A 20133-nucleotide genomic window follows, 5' to 3' on the forward strand; every position below is an offset into this window, starting at 1 on the left:
CTTGCATAGTATATTTGAATCAGTAGAAAGATAAAGTCGCCCTGGGGAAGTTTAAACAGTCTAAAGCAGGATTTAATATAACAATGCTTTCAAAACTGCAGTGTCCATTCCTAGGGCTTTGGGGGAAGAAGGGGAAGAAGTCTCCTGTGAGATTGTCATTATCATGGAGTGAAAAAGCAAAGAAGGTGTAAAAGATCTAACAAGCTTGCACTGTATACAGGCAGAGGTCAGGTCATCACTTTTGAACCTTTACTTCAGCTGTTACAGTTAAGAGTTGACAGCTGAGAACTGACAATTATATTAGACAATTTGCAGTTGATAACTGATAGTCTTCAAAGCACTTCTGGGTCGAATTATTGACTATTTACAAGTATATTGCCCAGTGTTATCAGTTATTGCAGTTAATGTCATTCTTTAAAATAGGTGCACAATGTTTTCATGCACTGCAAAAACTGTCATCTAAAAAAAATCTGGTGACAAAATGTATCTAGGATTATTCAACTTAATGAAATACTTGATTGAACCCTTGTGCTGATCCCTGCTCTGCCATCTCTAAAACTATAACAGAATCTTCACAAATCTCCATTATGAAGTTACCGAACTATCCCAAACAACATGACAAGACAGAAATAAGAGAGAGGACAAGGAAGACACTGATGATCATCATTCCAGATGCATTCCACACTATCGGCCAATCAGCACATCAGCAGTTTGAGTGGGCCTTTTTCTATGCAGATATCCAAATCCCTGCAGCCACATAATTATAAAGTAATGACATCAGATTGCCTTCAATAGGCATTGTGCTGGATGAGCAGTATATCGTAGCTTTTGGATTTTGTATTCCCATGACACCCTCTGTCTCTCGAGAAGGTAGGGAAATTTGCTGGCTCAACATTACGTGTTTCAGCTGCACTTAAAGCCACAAAATCATTTTAAATATACAGTTTCAGTCATTCCCTTCTCTCTGCTTCACTGCCTGAAGTTTGGGTAACAGTTTACTTGGATGGTTCATAGATGTTCATCTGACTTTCAACTAACATTCAACTGAATATGTATTAAATGCAGCTGAACTGATAATAATACTAACCCTAAACTCACCCTTACCCTTTTAGGGTTAGATTTACAGTTTAGGTTATGTTATGGTTAGAGTTAGGATTAGGGTTAGATTTAAGGTTTAGTTTAAGTTGTGGTTAGGGTTAGATTCAGGATTAGGGATAGATTTAAGGTTAAGGTTAGGTTTAGGATTAGGGTTAAATTTAACGTTTAGGTAAAAGTTAGTATTGGGGTTAGATTTAAGTTTAAGGTTAGGTTTAGGATTAGATTTAGATTTAAGGTTTAGGTTAAAGTTAGGATTAGGGTTAGATTTAGGGTTAAGGATAGGTTTAGGATCAGGGATAGATGTAAGGTTTGGGTTAAGGTTAGGGTTGTAGTTAAGATTAAGGTTACATTTAAGGTTTAGGTCAAGGTTTGGCCAAGCTTTCTGACACTGGGCAGCACATTTCACTCTAGAATCCATTGGTAGTCTTGAGATTTTATTGTACCATGCACAGATTCAAGACACCCTGTGCCATATGTAGCAAAGCAGCCCCAGAACATAACAGAGCCTCCTCCATGTTTCACAGTAGGGACAGTGTTCTTTTCTTGATTTGCTTTATTTTTCTGTCTGTGAACATAGAGCTGATGTGCCTTGGCAAAAAGTTCCATTTTTGTGTCATCTGTCCATAGGACATTCTCGCAGAAGCTTGGGGCTTGTCAACATGTAGTTTGGCAAATTCCAGTCTGCCTTTTTTATGATTTGTTTTCAACAATGGTGTCCTCCTTGGTCATCTCCCATGAAGTCCACTTTGGCTCAAACAGTGACAGATGGTGCAATCTGACACTGATGTTCCTTAAGCTTGAAGTTCACTTTTAATCTCTTTAGAAGTTTTTCTTGGCTCTTTTGTTACCATTGTATTATCCGTCTCATTGATTTGTCATCAATTTTCCTCCTGCGGCTATGTCCAGGGAGGTTGGCTACAGTCCCATGGATCTTAAATTTCTGAATATGTGCAACTGTAGTCACAGGAACATCAAGCTGCTTGGAGATGGTTTTATAACCTTTACCTTTAACATGCTTGTATATAATTTTCTTTCTAATCTCCTGAGACAACTCTTTCCTTCGCTTCCTCTGGTCCATGTTGAGTGTGGTACACACCATGTCACCAAACAGCACAGTGACTACCTGCAGCCCTATATGTAGGCCCACTGACTGATTACAAGATTGTAGACACCTATGATGCTAATTAGTGGACACACCTTGATTTAACATGTCCCTTTGGTCACATTATTTTTAGGGGTACCAAAATTTCTGTCCAGGCCTGTTTCATGAGTTTATTTTTTTAAATAATTCTGTTGAAGCATGGTTTAAAATCAATGTCGGATTTTCATTGTTCATTTTCATAAAAGTTTTATTTATTATTACTTTTGTCACATTCAACTTATTTTATATTTACTCTCCAAAATGTATGAGAGTGGAGAAGCCCAAAAAGAAAAATAAGTACTGGAGACGACTTTGATGAAAAAGATTCTAGAGATAATAGGATTACTTAGTTCACTATCATCTGCATTAGCTAGCCCATTTAGTAATCTACATCAGCTCAATTACTACAGACTTTTCAGCCAAGAGAGGGAGGAGATGGTATAAGCTCCTGGAACATCTCTGCAGTGTTTTAATCAGGTAATGAGATCGTTGTGTGTAATATTATAATCAGACTCTAACTTTAGGTTGTACTACACCTGTATTACTTCCCTGGCTCATCTTCCTCCTCCACCATAGCTTTGATATTCTTCATAATCTTCCTTTTTGAAAGGTTTCGTGTCAGTTTATTTCATTTCAGACGTTTAGTTCCACATAGCACAAGAAACAACCCAAGTGCTGAATGACTAAAAATGATTGATTAAAACATTGGCCTAATTTTTCTTTAGGAAGAAAATTGCATTAGCTAGCATTGACAGAGCTGAGTTTGTTTGTTTGCTAGGTAATTAATCACTCACACAATGTAGTTGTGATCATGTTGGTAGAATTTAATGTAACGAGAGACTGTTACTGAATAACACATAATACGCATAAAGTGATGACAACGGTTATTTGTGTTCCCATTACAGTCATTTAAGCTAATGCTAGCTAGCATTCACACAGATGAAAGATGTTTCTGTATCCACAACCTAGTGTGAGGTTTATTGGCTATTATTAAATAAAAAAGTACATAACACAAAAATCTAAAGTAGATAATAAATTTGAAAAAGCTTCACTACCTGCATGTCCAAGTGCCAATCAAAGCGATGAACACATTCACTGTACATTAAAGGTGATTCAGTTCTGCTTCAGCAGGCCACTTAAAACCTCAATATATGTGATAAATCTGCATGTTTAATTAAATTATATATTTTGGGATCATGAATTGGGGCAGCCAGGCTTGTTTCAGGTGTTGCAGCTGCCACCTTGGGCCTCGCATGAAGACACACCTCTGGGAGGTTGGACTGTTGGAATGATTTTATTGCTCAGCATGGCACAGTGTCTCCCTTCTGAGCTGAGAGACAAGTGTGTTGTGACCAGATTATTTGGAAGGTGAACTATTTTCAACACAACAGTGACACTGATATGGCAGTGTGTGGTGTCATTGGGGTTTTCACACACATCAGTGTCACTGTTCAGACTGGTCTACTGTCTGTAAATATCCAGTCAAGGATGGTTCTGTGGTCAAAAACTACTGTACAACAGACTACTGTTGAACTGTACACCAGCACAGTGGAGCAATAAGGAAAGAGTTTTTAATAAAGTGGCCAGAAAATGCATCAATCAATTTTGCTAAGGAAATGTTTCCAATGCACAGCAAAATTCACTTTTAGGTCATTTGGCTTTTTTTTACACTTCTTAATTGAGTTTGGACTTGCTGGTGGACCTCAAGTGGAACCCCTGCTGTAGGATTGTTCTGAATGCTTGCTGTGGTGTTCCTTGGTGTCACTAGTCTGTAAACACTAGATCCAGACAGACACACCCACCCCTTCAGATCTTCAGATCCAGCCTTAAACATATGGTGCATTTTTCACTCAAGCTGTACTGGAAAACTGAAGGAGACACTCAAGCAGAAACCCTTTACTCATTTTCCTGAACAGCTTCTGTCCAGAATCTCCCAGTAAGCCATAATGATCCATCTGTAGAGGATCCGTCTGTGCGAGCGTGTGTCTGATAGGTGGGTGTGTGAGCTTCCTGTTGACTGGGAGAGATGCTCCTGGTGTGTGTTTGTGTTCCTGACGGAGTGCATTAACTACAGTATCACACACCACCACCACCGCTGCAGCTCCATCCAAAGCGGCTCTGTTTCCTGTCTGACAGGCCACTGTGTGTGTGTGTGTGTGTGTGTGTGTGTGCACCCTTTCAGAGCTTACAGAAGGAGCTGGCCGCAGTGAATTCAGCTTCAGGGTGCATTTCTGTCTCGGTCCTATAAAGAGCTCAGCGGCTTCATTTCAGAATCCGAGAGCAGTAAGAATGAAAAATGCTGCTGTTATCTGCATCACTAATTAAAGCTCTAAATCTGCTCGCTCTCATTAGCAGCCTGCACTTCACCTTCCATTATCTGTCTACACTCACCTGCGGCACACTGCTGCCAGTGGCGGAGCAGAAAGCCCTCCAGCTTTTCCTTTTCAGCACAGCTCAGGAGATACACACAGCAGACCTCAGTGGAAAGCCAGGAACGAAGGGGTGAGAGCGCTTATTTATTTACAGTAATACAGGTGGCTGTGACACGTTGGGCTTTGGCAAATGGTGGGACCCGCTTTCTCCATGATCATCTTCCAATCCCATGAAATTAAACAAGCCCTTTCTGTTTCTGTGCCTTTAAGATGGATGATCCCTGTTCTGATTGGCTGCTCTGTACTATGTATTTTCAGGCTGAAACACGTTTCATTGTTTCTGTGTGAATCTGTGGGGTTTAACCACTGTAGGCTGAATATGTCCCAAAATATGTCCCAAAAAGCAATGAGTTAAAACAGGCTGTTTTTACATCTTAGATTCGAAACCAGGGAGGATTCTTAATACAAAGTATGCCACGTTCGGACTGGTCTACTTGGCACTTCTACTGACTTGGTAGTATTGATGAGGACAGGAGGACACTGTGCTGTAATTTTTCCAATTGAAACAGCAGCGTGGTGCATAATGTGTTCTAGGATATTTGGCTCTACAGACAAGAACGCAGTTTGAGAGTCAGCTCAGTGGTCAGTACCATGCGCTCTTTCTCTATGGCATAATTAGTAAATAGGTCAAATAAAAGTGCTAATATCCAAGGTTTAGTGATATGATTCTTTAACAATAACTTAAAATAAATAATCTAACATAAAGCTGATAATAAGATACTTTAGATACTTTAAAATCAAATAAAAAAATTAAAAATATATATAAATATGTCATGCTTAAAGAGAGGCCTAGCTCTTCTTAAAGCTTTTCTGTCCCTCACTCCTCTTCCCTGTCTTTACTGGCCCACATATAACTGCTACATGTTGATCCCACGGCATCCTGGACTAAAGGTGGGGTGTTTGACGGTATATTTTTGGTTTTAAGTTCTGACCATTTTGGGTGAACCCATCTCTGCAAAGTGTTTTCTAATAGAAACCTCATTAACGGCAAACTCTATAGCATCCTCCAGAGGGCGTTTACATTTCTGCCTGAAAAGCATTCACTGCACCAATAAAAGACACCAAAACGTGTGTGGCTTCCATGTTGGAATGAGGAGTAAAGCTGAGCAATGTACAAATGTACATTTCTTATTGAGAAAGTTTCATTTTCCTTGATAAAAGGGTCTTTTCTTTCCCAATCTCAGTGACCACTCAATTAGGGGCCTATATACAGAATCTGCCTCTTTCTTGGTCAAAAGTCTCTACAAAGCCAGGAGGAACTCCATGCCTTCAGTCCTCATCCTCCTTTTCTTTCTAGCTGCCTTTGATGCTATGACCTGCTAGGATGCTTATTTCAGTCCTTTTAAACTTGACCACTGGCAGCACTGCTCCCCCTTACGTCTCCTCTTATCTTTAGGGTATATCCCACCAGTTAGTCTGGAAAGGTTCCCTCAGCTCGCTGCTGGAGTCCTTGCACATAAAATCGCTGGCATCAGTGATAAGCTCATGTGGCCTCTCGGATCACTGTGATGCTGGTGACACCCCACTGTGCTTCTGTTCCTCCACCAACCACTCAAATCTCATGGCTGTATGGCTGCCTTTCCAATATGTGCCTGGATGGAGATGAGAATTGCCACAACTGTTCAGTGCTTGTTATGAAATCAAGAGCATTTACAGGAGTTTGCACGCCTTTGCTGCAGCAACAGCCTCTACTCTTCTGGGAAGTCATTACACTGGAAGGTGGAACGTTGCCATGAGAGTTTGATTGCGGTCACATTAGTGAGGTCAGGCTCTGATGTTTAGTTGATGATTAGTTCTGGATTGCTAACACCACTCTAGCTCATCCCAGAGGTATTGAATGGAGCTCCATCACCACGGAGAACACAGTTCCACTGCCCAACACCGAGGGCTTTATGCCCCTCTAGCCCAGCATGCTGTCTTGGCATTGGGCGTGGTGATGCTGGAGTCACGGATGACCACTTGATGGTTGAACATGTCAGCATTGGTTTCTTAGGGTGGGGGTAGGGTGGGTTTAAGCTGGTGTGGTAAGAACCTGAATTACCGCAGACATGTTGTGCACTGGCTGCTGGAGGAGATTAGTATATTGATGGCTTCATATTTGGGCAAGGGCAGATTTATGCAGGCTTTTGTGTTCTGTTGAGGAAATCTACATGCAGTTAGTTCCTCTGGCTGCGGGTATATATGACTGGAGTCAACATTCTGCCTTGCTTACTTTCACGTACAACAACCAAGTCACTCCAGAAGTGTCTGAGTAAATTTACTGAGTGTCTGAAAAGTGAAACATGGGGTTATTTGCCAAAATGGTTGGGTTGTGCTTCCGTTCTGTAGCTCTTGCATTCCTGTGTTTTGTCTAAGCGTCACTGTGGGATGGGACTTTGGGACAAATTAGTCATGCTGTCACTTGGTTGGCTCTAAAGCTGAAGGGAGACTTTGGGGTTTAGTGCTACTTTCATAGTTCCAGATTTAAGAAACAGGTTGTTCTAATTTGCTTGTATTTTAGCCACGACTCAAAAACGGAATAGAAAAAAGTCGGTTTACTCACAGAAGAACTGACTGTTTCTTTAACATAGGCATTTTATTTACGTAGGTAAATAATTTGACAATTTAGCAAGTAGACCTGACATTTACTGGTGATCAAAACCTGAGACCAAACCGTGAGACCAAAACCTGTCTGAGGTGTTTTGAGTCCTATGTTGAATAAAGAATACACACTGGGGTTATAAAGATGGCTGAACCTGAACTGCAGCATTTGTGGCAGGCCTCCTATTTACTCCAGAAGGTACGTGCTGCAAAACAGATAACCACAGAGCCATGACGTGCTGCGATTCACCTGCCTTTGTCTGTCACAAACAGTGCAAGCAAACAGTCTGACTAGCATTCATTAACCCCACATTGTAACTGAACTGAGCACTGAGGTCATTTCAGCAGAGAGACGGGGAAAGCAGGCCTTAATGTTATAGCAAACAAACCTCAAAAAGGTAGGCACAAAGGTCTTGACTAGTGAATGCTTTCTCTCCCATTATCAGCTCTAATTTCTGAACTCTGCTCACAGATTACAGAGCAGACGGTCAATATTTATTCAATTTACACATTCACATTTCACCAAATAAATAAATGCAGTCAGACTTGTGGACCCAACTGTAGAATCACTTATAAAATCAAGTGCTCAGTTTAACAGAAACGGTCTTAAATAATTTTAACCCGGACCTGTTTGTGAGCATAGGCCCCAATGCTGATCCGATAGACCGGCTCAGTGCATCACTGCTCACCAAATACACTAAAAATAAAGAACTGAATAAAATGTACCATGTCTTTATATTAAAAGATTGTTTTATTCACAATAGAAGTGTAACAAATATAGTTTATCAAAAAATTCTGCTGCTCATTAATATAATTTATTCCCTAAGATCATAAGATTTATATAAATGTTCAGTGGCAGTCTGCCAGAATGGAATATGTACATTATAAGAACAAGAAGAAAAGAAAGAAAACACAAAACCAGACAGAACAATCTCCCACAAAATCAACTGCATAAAAACAAAAGAATCCTATGTGCAAAAGGAATGATTATCAGCAATATTGTACAGTTACTTTTCTGAGGTCGTATCACAAAAAAAGAACAAACGACTGATTCACAAATTAAAAAGGCATTATTATGCAAGATAGTCAACACAACAGTTTCCACCACATTTCAAATCTATCCCAGAAAAGAAAAAACAAAACAAAAAACAACCAGCACATTTTTCTAATCTGCATACTGAAACAAGATGCAAGGAAATCCCCCTTTCCCCCCTCTTAGACTGTAACCTTCACCCGTGACTTCTCAGATCTTACAAGCTAACTCCGGGAGTTACGCTGGCAAACAGCTTGTGGATGAAAGGCCTAGGTTCGGAGCGGCAGCGTCAAGCGTCAGTGAGAGATTTTCAGGACAAGTACAGTAAAGTTCAATGTTATATATACAGTGTCACAGTGTCAAATGAAGGGCTAGCCCAAGCCAAGCCAATTGCTTTGTCAATGTTCTTTCATGGAGCTGTCAAGCCAGCAGTGCCTGCTGTTGTGGAATAATTCAGAAAGCAGCACCGAAGCCATTAGCATGAAGAGGGACTGGTTATGTAGAAGGTCATTAGCTACAATTCTACAGCAGGTCTGCGGTGAGTGTTTCCCTTTGATCTTCAGGTTAAAGAACTATATGCCTGCTGCTCTTTGGATCAAGCTCTATCCCATAAGTACAGAAGTATGTGGTCAGAAAGTTCTTGGGGATAGTACGGATCTTAAGGCTGTCTTTACACAGTGAAACTTTTAAGTAAGCATGAATTATTTTTCTCTCCAACTGAGGAAACCTCTTGATTACTAAACAAACAGCAAGCTAATAGGGATGCAATAATTATCACAATTCATTGTGTCTTGATTTTTTTCCAAGAAAAATCTGGAGTAGCTGAAAATGTGCCTAATGTTAATATGTTCATGTTTTAGTTTGTTATAACATTGAACGTTATAAAAGTGCAAGAGTGTCCCCATCTAATGCTTTAGCCTAACACACTGGTCGTGATACACTACGTGTTGTATTGCTACTACCTAGTTTCCAGCAAATAATAAGGGTGTGATTTCAATATAGCCATGTCCAAGTGAAGTGCAAAAGAAGGGGTGGGATGGGCTTAAGTTTATGTAAAGATAAATGGGTAATATTTTTGGGGGGTATTTCGCAAGGACAGCAGTTCCTTTGCTAATGACTTTAATTACAGCAGCCTGTGTAATATAGAATCAGATCTCTGTAGATTCCTTAACATTTAAACAATACAGTAACACTGAAGGTTGACAATCTTGACCTAAGAATACATGTGCACTGGTTTGCACAGAGTGTGCATGCTCTTAGTCTGTACTTGTGGTGCAAATATCATAACATTAACATTTAAACACAGAGCTTTTAATCAGACACGGCCTCTACTGAACATCGAACCAAGACTGCATCATATCCCATTACGTGTATTATTAACACCAGCAAATAAACAACATTACTCTAAGAGACCACCCTTTTCTTTTCTGTCATTCATGATGTGCTAACTGAAGCCCCTAGGCGGACATGATGAAAACCATCTGCATTCCGTTGAACTGTTTCATAATATTGTTTGTGAAATGCGACATTTTGTTTCATGAAGCTTTCAAGCAACTAAAGGACAGGTTCAAGTTTCACCATGTAAATCCAACCCAAGAGTGTAGCATACAGCAGCCATGCCAAGTGACCGACTGACCACAGCTCCAGCTGGTCTGTCCCATTTCCAAGAAGAACTCTTAGGATCTGAGGTTTGGTTCTAACCCTCATATATATTTTCCTGGACAGAGATTATGCCCAGTCCTACTTAAACTAATTTGCTGTGTTAATGGTCCAGTGGTGGCCACATAATTTCTAGACATGGGCTTAATCTGGGTCTGGGAAAGCAGCCGTTTTTTTACAACACCAGGCTGTTCCCAAGATTTCCCAAAGTCACAATGAGGCTGTTCCCAGTGTTTTTTTTCATATGCCGTGTACATGACTGGGCAGGTGTTCCTTATCCAGTGTACTATACCCTTGTGTATGCATGTATTTGCTTCTGCTTTCCTTGCATCTTTTCATCATCATAATGTCTTGCTTGTGCTTTCTCGGTTCTATACCAGCAAGTTTCACACAGGTCCTTCCTCCAGCTTGTTTTCCACTCCCAGAGTTTTGTGCTTTCACTAAAAATGAAACATTAAAAACCCAAATATAATAACATAACTAGTCAATGTAATGTTCACTTCACATTTGGTGGTACATTCATACTTAGTTAACGCTATTTGATTGACAACTGCCCTTGTCTTCCTGACTTGTTACCACTGGATAATCTATAGATAAGACTTTTACTTCATCAGTGTGCCAACTAGGCAAAATAATAATCATAATAAGAAAAAAAAGCAGGAAAAAAAACACCCTGGCACTGAAAGAAAAAAACAAAACCAAAAAAAGTCACAAGTAATAAATTAACACAAAGTATCATTTTTACATATCAAGGACAGAAGTCTCCCACGCCTGATAAAGTAAACAATCAACAAATGTACACATCGTTTGTGTTATTGGAACGCAAGACGCAGACTTGGTTAGGGGCAGGGGGAAGAAGCACTGACATGCGCAGTAGCATGAACTAACGACATGTCGTTGTACCAGACTAATTCCTATTGTCCACCCCAGTAATATTCCAGTCAGAAAGATGTGAATTTGTCTTTCCTTGGATCCTCCTACTCCAGCCTCGGTGTAGGAAAGGTTCGAACCAGGAGACTGTGAGGAGGCAGAGATGATCGAAGAGAAAACAAAGACGGCTCTTCAATAAGCGCGCAATTGAGGCCTGAGCCGAAGCCTTTATAAACCACCAGTTAAACATCTGCTCGCTTTGAATCCCAAGACTATTAGTCATTAAGCTAAAAAAAGGCACTATTTAACTCCACATCACTACCTTGCAGTTGTGAGTCAGAGAAAAGGAAAAAATGCTCCTAAATATGAATATTCCAAATGATTCAACTGGTAAATTAAAGAGTTGCAAGGTGAGTGGATTTCTTAAAATGCAACACTTAAAGGAACGCACACAACCTAAAAACAAATACTTGATAGCTATTGACTGCAGTATGGCTTTTTTTTGTCCCCGAAGTGTATATGAGGGTGACTTTAGATGGTTGGGTGGAAATCATCTGGTCTCCTCACAGAGGAGAGAAGAAGGTCCTTTGGGCCTCAGAGGCTCGGAGAGAGGGATAAAGAGAGAGGGAGAGAGAGGGGAAGAGAGAGAGGGAGAGAGAAGGATCCAAACTGATGGAATCAAAAGTCAGGGAAAGGGGCAGCATGCAGAATGCTATCTCAAAAGATGGCGTCGAGATGACGTTGAGCCACAGGCCCCAGCTGATAGTGTCCAGCATGGGTCAAAGCCCCAGAGGAGAGAGGGGCCTCCACCGTCAGAGGGTGTCCATAGAGCTGGTCAGTGCTGAAGGAGGCCTGTGAGGCTTTGGGGGAAAAGGATAGGGCTACTACAGCTGGTTAGCCATGTCTGCACTCTCTTGCTTTATCACAGGCAGTGGGTGCGCCTCAGTGTTGAAGACCCAGTGATCAAACGGTAAGTGGTCATCATCCGAGAAGAGCAGGTACAGATACCTGAGAGGGAGAGAGAGAGGGAGAGAGAAACAGTGAGTTAGTCCAGCTGGAGCTAAAACATGTATGGATACAATTTCTTAGGCATGTGTAATTGCCTTCTGCTAATGTAGGGTAAAGTGTAACATGGACCTTTTAATGAGTTTACACAGATTTAAGTGAGACATGCTTTCAGTCATGTTCTCCGGTCATGCAAAACGAGTTGTGAGGCATACAAAAAACTCCACCATAAGAACAAGCCAGTAAGAACAAGTACAACCTTTTAGTTTAACACAATGAGAGAACTACACTCTACCCATTCTCCCATATACAGTGAGGAAAATAAGTATTTGAACACCCTGCGACTTTGCAAGTTCTCCCACTTAGAAATCATGGAGGGGTGAAATTTTCACGTTTCCTGTAGTTTTTCACCAGGTTTGCACACACTGCAGCTGGGATTTTGGCCCATTCCTCCACACAGATCTTCTCCAGGTCAGGCTGTGTGCTTTGGGTCATTGTCATGTTGAAAGACCCAGCCATGACCCATCTTCAGTGCTCTAACTGAGGGAAGGAGGTTGTTCCTCAAAATCTCGCAATACATGGCCCCGGTCATCCTCTCCTTAATACAGTGCAGTTGTCCTGTCCCATGTGCAGAAAAACACCCCCAAAGCATGATGCTTCCACCCCCATGCTTCACAGTAGGGATGGTGTTTTTGGGATGGTACTAATCATTCTTTGTTCTCCAAACACGGCGAGTGGAATTAAGACCAAAACGTTCTATTTTGGTCTCATCTGACCACAGAACTTTCTCCCATGACTCCTCTGGATCATCCATATGGTCATGGGCAAACTTAAGACGGGCCTGGACGTGTGCTGATTTAAGCAGGGGAACCTTCCGTGCCATGCATGACTTTAAACTATGACGTCTTAGTGTATACAGTAACCTTGGAAACAGTGGTGCCAGCTCTCTTCAGATCATTGACCAGCTCCTCCCGTGTAGTTCTGGGCTGATTCCTTACCTTTCTTAGGATCATTGATACGCCACGAGGGGAGATCTTGCATGGAGCCCCAGTCCGAGGGAGATTGACAGTCATGTTTAGCTTCTTCCATTTTCTAATAATTGCTCCAACAGTTGATGTTTTTTCACCAAGCTGCTTGGCAATTGCATAGCCCTTTCCAGCCTTGTGGAGGTCTACAATTTTGTCTCTGGTCTCTTTGGACAGCTCTTTGGTCTTAGCCATGTTAGTAGTTGGAGTCTTACTGATTGTGTGGGGTGGACAGGTGTCTGTATGCAGCTAACGACCTCAAACAGGTGCTTCTAATTTAGAATAATAAGTGGGATGTAGGTGGACTTTTTAGGGGCGGACTAACAGGTCTTTGAGGGCCAGAATTTTTGCTGATTGGCAGGTGTTCAAATGCTTATTTGCAGCAGTAACACAAATAAATTATTAAAAAATCATACATTGTGATTTCCGGATTTTTTTTTAGTTTGTCTCTCACAGTGGACATGCACTTAAGATGAAAATTTTAGACCCCTCCATGATTTCTAAGTGGGAAATCTTGCAAAGTCGCAGGGTGTTCAAATACTTATTTTCCTCACTGTATATTCACAATTGCTACTGAATGAACTATGTTTGCATTAGTTTATCACACACTTTAGCATCTGTTATGGTTGACCTTGCCTATGTGGTTAGCTTTAACATCTGCATACCTGCCACTTTTGACTACTGAGTCATTAACGAACAGTAGGTACTGAAGCCTGGTACTGGATGTATATCTAGGTGTGTGTTCTCTGCATTTAGCTTGGGTCTAATATCACATCTTGACTCTGCGTAATACAACGGAAAAATGTGACCACGTTTGTCAGAGAGAAAGAGGATATCAGCTGCAGTCTATTAACTTTGCCATCTTAAGCAACAGTGTTGGTTAAACACCAAAAGTTGTAATCCCAGCAATGTAGTAAACAGCAGTCAAAGTTTAGAGAGTAAAAACTGTACTCTCCAAAAGGACAAAAACTCTGCTGTACCAGTCAAAGTACATGCCTTAAAATAAATTATTCCACAAGGGGATGCAGTCCTTCCAGTTTACAAACAGAATAGCCCAAACCAAATCTTTGTAAATGGGTCATAAATAAATGCAAGTTCAGTCATTTTAACACGATTACAAGTGTTAAACCCCTACGTTTATACTTAAAACAGAAAGTACATTACTGTGAGGCCTTGCTTTGAAACACGTTATCCCAAACAATGCATGGGTCACATTGCCAAATTAACCCATTCCAGCACATTAACCGCCATTTAACCCACTCATTTAAATCAACCCGACCCATCTAAATAAAAGATGCTTAACCCGCATTAAAAGTCATTTAACCAACTTGCCCACTCCAGTACATTAAACATCACTTAATCAACTTCACTCTCTCCAGCATGTTTAGTGTAATCCCACCCTCCCGGCTTTGGTCTAATAAGCAGGTTCAATGACAGAGATCCCGTCCCCATGCAAAATTGTATACTACACATCATGAGCAAATCAAAATGTGTACTTGTGAGTATTGCTACATGCCTAACCCTAAAGTTATTTATTATAATGTGTACATACCCATCATACCTATCTATAAACCAATAAACTACTAAATAAATAAAATAAATAGTTGATTAAACAGTATTTTTTGATTATTTGTTGATTTTTTCACAAAACTGCCCATAGTATGTTGCAACAGCATAGAAACAAAGAGATAAACAAGTGTGCTTTGGTCAAGGCCAGTGAACACAGTCCAGAACAAATTCCAAAACACAAAAACAAAGATTTAGGCAAATAAACGAAACAAAAACAAATCTGTCCAAAAGTCTCTCATCCTACAGAGCCCCTCTCAGCCAAACACAGATCTGCCAAAGCAGCACTGCAGATCCAGCAACTGAATAAAAATCTCATGATTTCTAAACAACTTATGTTTCCTTTGGCTGTCGAAGGGGTGCTTTGTTTATAGGAGCCAAGGGCTATGGCCTGATGGAGTGAAGCTTCACGAGCTGGATGCACAAATCAAAAGACGACTGCAGGACACATCAAATGTGTGTGTATAAACGGTGGGGACGGTGCAGATGCCACTCAGGCTGTTTGCATTCTTCTCTCCAATCACATGTTCTTTTCTTATTCTTCCCCCACTGGAAACTGGAGCTGCAGCAGTCAGGGGGCAGTGGAGATGAAAGTGTGTTTGCCTGTCCCACTGGGTCTATGAGTTTTCTCGCAGTAGGAGCCAGTTAACCTCAGCTCTTCACTGAGCTCAGTGCTCAGTGCTACTGGCAGCTTAGAATGATGATTTAGAATGTGCAGAAGTGTGTCGGTGTAGAGGAGATGAACTTGTGTATGCTTAGAAGTCCAACACCACATGCCATTTGATCAGGGGCTGGGTTCACAACAGCTGCCCTAAAGAAAAACCTTAAGAAGATTCTTAAGATAAACACTACGAAGACTTGGCCTCATTCATGCCTTGTCAAGAACTGGTCTTGAATTTGTTGTAGTGGAAAGCCAACAAAGAAAATGTTAAGTGCATCTATAGGAAAATAATAAACTAAATAGTTTTCTTTAATATTCTCTTCTTTTTGTCAGTTTTCTATTGTAGGCCATTTGCACAGCTTATTATACACAAAAAGGTTTTTTTTTCCATTATTCAGTTAAAGCAGTGTAGTGGACACCAAAATGAAGGAAAACCTAAATTAACAGAACCTAAATTAATAAAATAATCAAATAAAAGTGATTGTGGAGGCAGACACTGGAAACAAATCCTCCTTGGCAAATATGATAACTGTGGCTATTTTCCTTTCCTTAAGTAGACACCAACAGCACTTTCAGAACAATCCACATTTTTAACCTTCCTATTTTGAATTGTGTTTAAGGCCTACATGGACTGCATCAGTCGAAGACAAGCGTGAAGTGAAATGAAGATGCATAAGACTGTATATTGATTTACTGGCCCACAAATCTCATTTCAGTGCATTCCTAAATTAATAAGGTTTTTGTTTTTATGATGCATTGAATCTTTGTGAGGTCAGTGATTTTCATCTGTTCATCAACAGTAAACAGCAAATACGATAGCATGACTGAAAGAAACACTGCAGTTTTAAGACTTTTGTGACTGTTTAAAACAAATTGAACTAATCCCCAGAGTGCAGCAGCTGGAGGGCTTTCTGCTCCGCCACTGGCAGCAGTGTGCCAGCAGGTGAGTGTAGACAGATAATGGAAGGTGAAGTGCAGGCTGCTAATGAGAGCGAGCAGATTTAGAGCTTTAATTAGTGATACAGATAACAGCAGCATTTTTCATTCTTACTGCTCTCGGATTCTGAAATGAAGCCGCTGAGCTCAGAAACTGAAACAGAGGACTGAGACAGAAATGCACCCTGAAGCTGAATTCACTGCGGCCAGCTCTTTCTGTAAGCTCTGAAAGGGTGCACAGTGGCCTGTCAGACAGGAAACAGAGCCACTTTGGATGGAGCTGCAGCGGTGGTGGTGGTGTGTGATACTGTAGTTAATGCACTCCTGGTGTGTTAACTGTAGTTAACACACCAGGAGCATCTCTCCCAGTCAACAGGAAGCTCACGCACCCACCAATCAGACACACGCTCGCTCTACAGATGGGTCATTGCGGCTTACTGGGAGATTCTGGCCAGAAGCTATTCAGGAAAATAAGTAAAGGGTTTCTGCTTGTGTGTCTCCTTCAGTTTTCCAGTACAGCTTGAGTAAAGAATGCGTGAATGCAGACCAGACACCCACAGCGGCAGTGCAGTTGTGTGCCTGAAGAGGAGATGCTGGTCCAGGGATTCTGATTTGCCCTGCAGTGAGACAGCTGGAGGATTAGCAGGAGAACTGTGTGACTGCACATAGTCACAGTGTCACGCTGCAGAGCAGCATATTAGCTCAGTGTGAGTGAAGAAAAATACAGCTCAGCTAACAATGCTAACAGTAGCAGTTCTTTCTCACCCTTTACCCAACCAGCGGGTACACTCTCATATGCATCTCAGACACACCTTCAGGTACAACCCATACATACATATGCATTTAAGCATTCTTCTATACAATCAAAAAGTAGTACCAATTTAGCAGTGTAACTTTACTTAGATGCTTACCTAAATAAGAATGAATTGTTTTGTATTGATAAACACAGTCATAACACTGCACCAATACAAATATATTTTTCGGTGAATGATTATTTGCAGACGAGTCCAATTAAGGCTAAAACAATTTTCTATGGTGATTTGCCACTGAACTGCAGTTTAGTCCAAGATAAGGCTAAATCTGTGTCCAGGAAACCAGTCCTTGGATGAGTATCTTCATTTTTGCCATAGCATCATTTGGTATCAAGCATTCTGAGTCAAATCCAAATTCTAGTATCATGACAACCATAACACCTACCCTAAAGGGAAGAAAGAAGGGAATTTGTTAAAGTTAAAGTTGTTAAAGTTGGCTTACTAACTAAAAAGGGAACTAAATGGAGTGTAAATGATCTAAAAGAACTAAACTAATGATGCAGATTAAAACAACTAAAGCACAACACCAGAACAGAGAAACGAAACTGCAAATTTCTTTTTCTTTTTTTTCTTTTTTGTTTTGGAGACTGCAGCTACATGAGATTCAGTATTACGATGTCTGGAATCTCTCAGTGGAAACTTCAAAAAGAAATGTGTGTGTACGTGTTCACTTGTGCTGTGCTGTGCTCTGCAAGCGACCAATTCTGCAAACTGCTGGAGATCTATAGTTCCCAAAGACACCAAAATCAAGTAGATATTGTCTATTGTCAGTGAGCAGTAGACTGAAAACATCATCAGTATGAATGGGCCGATATCAGCAGAAAATGCTGGATGGGATATCAGAACAAAGAAAAACAAAAAGAATCCAATTCAATCCGGTAACGAATTTACATCCTCTAACTAGGTGGTAAGTCGCACACATCTCCTCTTCAATCATCTGCTGCTAATCATGGGAACTCCGTAGCTCCCATATTGTTTTTTCACATATTTAAAAGGGTTATTGATACAAATGAATAATCTTTTACAATTCAGTCAATGACTTCTTTATATTAATAACCACAGATAACCCCATTTGTTAATGCTCTGGATGGGAAGAACTCCTGGGACAGACAACTTAAGGCGGGCTGTGTTGGCTAGATGATTATTCAACATTTATGATGACAAGCCGACCCAATGTCGTGATGTTTAGCTTTTAGTAAACTCCCTACCCCCTATATAGGAAACTACATACTTATACAGATTAAATGTCTAAGAGAGGCACACTCTACACTCTACACTCGTACACTAGGGCTGAAAAAATATAGAGCAGGTTGGGGGACCTAAGAATTATTAACTGGCTCAGTACACCGAGCTGACTATTCAAACTTTAAACGATTGTTATAAGTATGAACAAACGGTAGAATCAGCATCCATCAATACTATATTGGATTTCAACATTGTTACTGGTAAAGAAAAGGTAATATTGTGCCATCTCTACTGTCTGTACATACTGCATGCCGGTGCCTGTGTGTATTTGTGTGAAATAGCAGTGGAGACACTCAGAGCTAAGCAGAAAATATGAGAACTAGGTTTGGTTTTCTCACTCACACACACTCACACACTCACACACTCACACACACTCACACACTCACACACACTCACACACACTCACACACACTCACACACACTCACACACACTCACACACACTCACACACACTCACACACTCACACACTATGAACAGTTAAATACAACAAATGGAACAAAAACAAACAGTGAATTCTCAGACTGTGTCATACTGAATGTGTGGGCATGTGTGGGTGTGTGTGTGTTTACTATGTGTGACTTACTTCAGAGTCTCAGCCAAGTAGAAGCTCTGTTGGACGTCATCATGGCTGGGGCTGCTGGCGTAAACGTCTCGGACACCACTGTAGCCGCCCTCCAATCTACAGTGCTGCTCCAGAGCCTGAAAGAAAGAAATCCCTTTTATTTTGAACCTGATCACAAAAGTAGCTTGAACAACTCTGCCTGAACTCGGCCAAAAAGATATTGGTGAACGAGGCCCAATGACAGCAATCAGTGGGGCTAGTGTTCAGAAAATCAATACAGCAATACAGTGATTAAACACTTAACGCTGCAGAGCAGCCAACCCAGGCTGACGTTTGCAGACTCAACAAGGAAGAAAGAAAGAAATCTAACATCTAGAATGCCTCATATTTCAAGTCATTATTGTATATGCAACCAAATAAAACATAGTGATGAGTGATTAGAAACTTTTAGTGCATGTCTGGTGTAGCACTGTAACAATACAGTGATACAGTAATACAGTGATGATACAGACCATATTGTGAGGACGCCCTAACCCAGCTCTAATGGTCTTTAGATCATTGATAAACAATGTGGAAAACACCTAAGCGCAGTTTATCTTTTCTCTAGACGTTTTGTTGCATACTTGTGCATAAATGTTGAGTTCTGTGACAAGGATGCTTTACACTGTGTGCAGAATTATTAGGCAAATGAGTCATCCTTTTTATACATGTTGTCCTACTCCAAGCTCTATAGGCTTGAAAGCCAACTACCAATCAAGTAAATTAGGTGATGTGCATCTCGGTAATGAGAAGGGGTGTGGTCTAATAACATCAACACCCTATATAAGGTGTGCTTAATTATTAGGCAACTTCCTTTCCTTTGGCAAAATGGGTCAGAAGAGAGATTTGACGGACTCTGAAAGTCAGAAATTTTGAGATGTCTTGCAGAGGGATGCAGCAGTCAAACTTTTGCCAAACTTTTGAAGTGTGATCACCGAACAATCAAGTGTTTCATGGCAAATAGCCAACAGGGTCGCAAGAAACGTGTGGAAAAAAAAAAAAGGTGCAAAATAACTGCCCATGAATTGAGGAAAATCAAACGTGAAGCTGCCAAGATGCCATTTGCCACCAGTTTTGCCATATTTCAGAGCTGCAATGTTACTGGAGTATCAAAAAGCACAAGGTGTGCGATACTCAGGGACATGGCCAAGGTAAGGAAGGCTGAAAAACGACCACCTTTGAACAAGGTTTGAATAAAAATAAAACGTCAAGACTGGGCCAAGAAATATCTTAAGACTGATTTTTCTAAGGTTTTATGGACTGATGAAATGCGAGGGACTCTTAATGGGCCAGATGGATGGGCCCGAGGATCAGTAAAGGGCAAGAGAGCTCCACTCCGACTCAGTGGAGGTGGGGTACTGGTATGGGCTGGTATCATCAAAGATGAACTTGTTCGGGTTGAGGATGGAGTGAAGCTCAACTCCCAGACCTACTGCCAGTTTCTGGAAGACACCTTCAAGCAGTGGTAC

General features: G+C 40.9%; 1 protein-coding gene across 1 annotated transcript in view; it reads right to left on the bottom strand.

The window, feature by feature from the left end:
• Positions 1-7983: 7983 nt before the first annotated feature.
• The window catches only part of man1a1 (mannosidase, alpha, class 1A, member 1), a 125414-nt gene continuing 113264 nt past the window's right edge, over positions 7984-20133 (bottom strand). Inside the window, exons 11-12 of the mRNA XM_072686323.1 lie at positions 18647-18762; positions 7984-11821 (exon numbers count right to left, since the gene is read on the bottom strand). Coding sequence (XP_072542424.1) covers positions 11698-11821; positions 18647-18762 — 240 coding nt within the window. The 3' untranslated portion in view covers positions 7984-11697. The remainder of the gene's footprint in view (positions 11822-18646; positions 18763-20133) is intronic.

The sequence above is a fragment of the Salminus brasiliensis genome, chromosome 1 (genome assembly GCF_030463535.1).
Source record: "Salminus brasiliensis chromosome 1, fSalBra1.hap2, whole genome shotgun sequence".
NCBI lineage: Eukaryota > Metazoa > Chordata > Actinopteri > Characiformes > Bryconidae > Salminus > Salminus brasiliensis.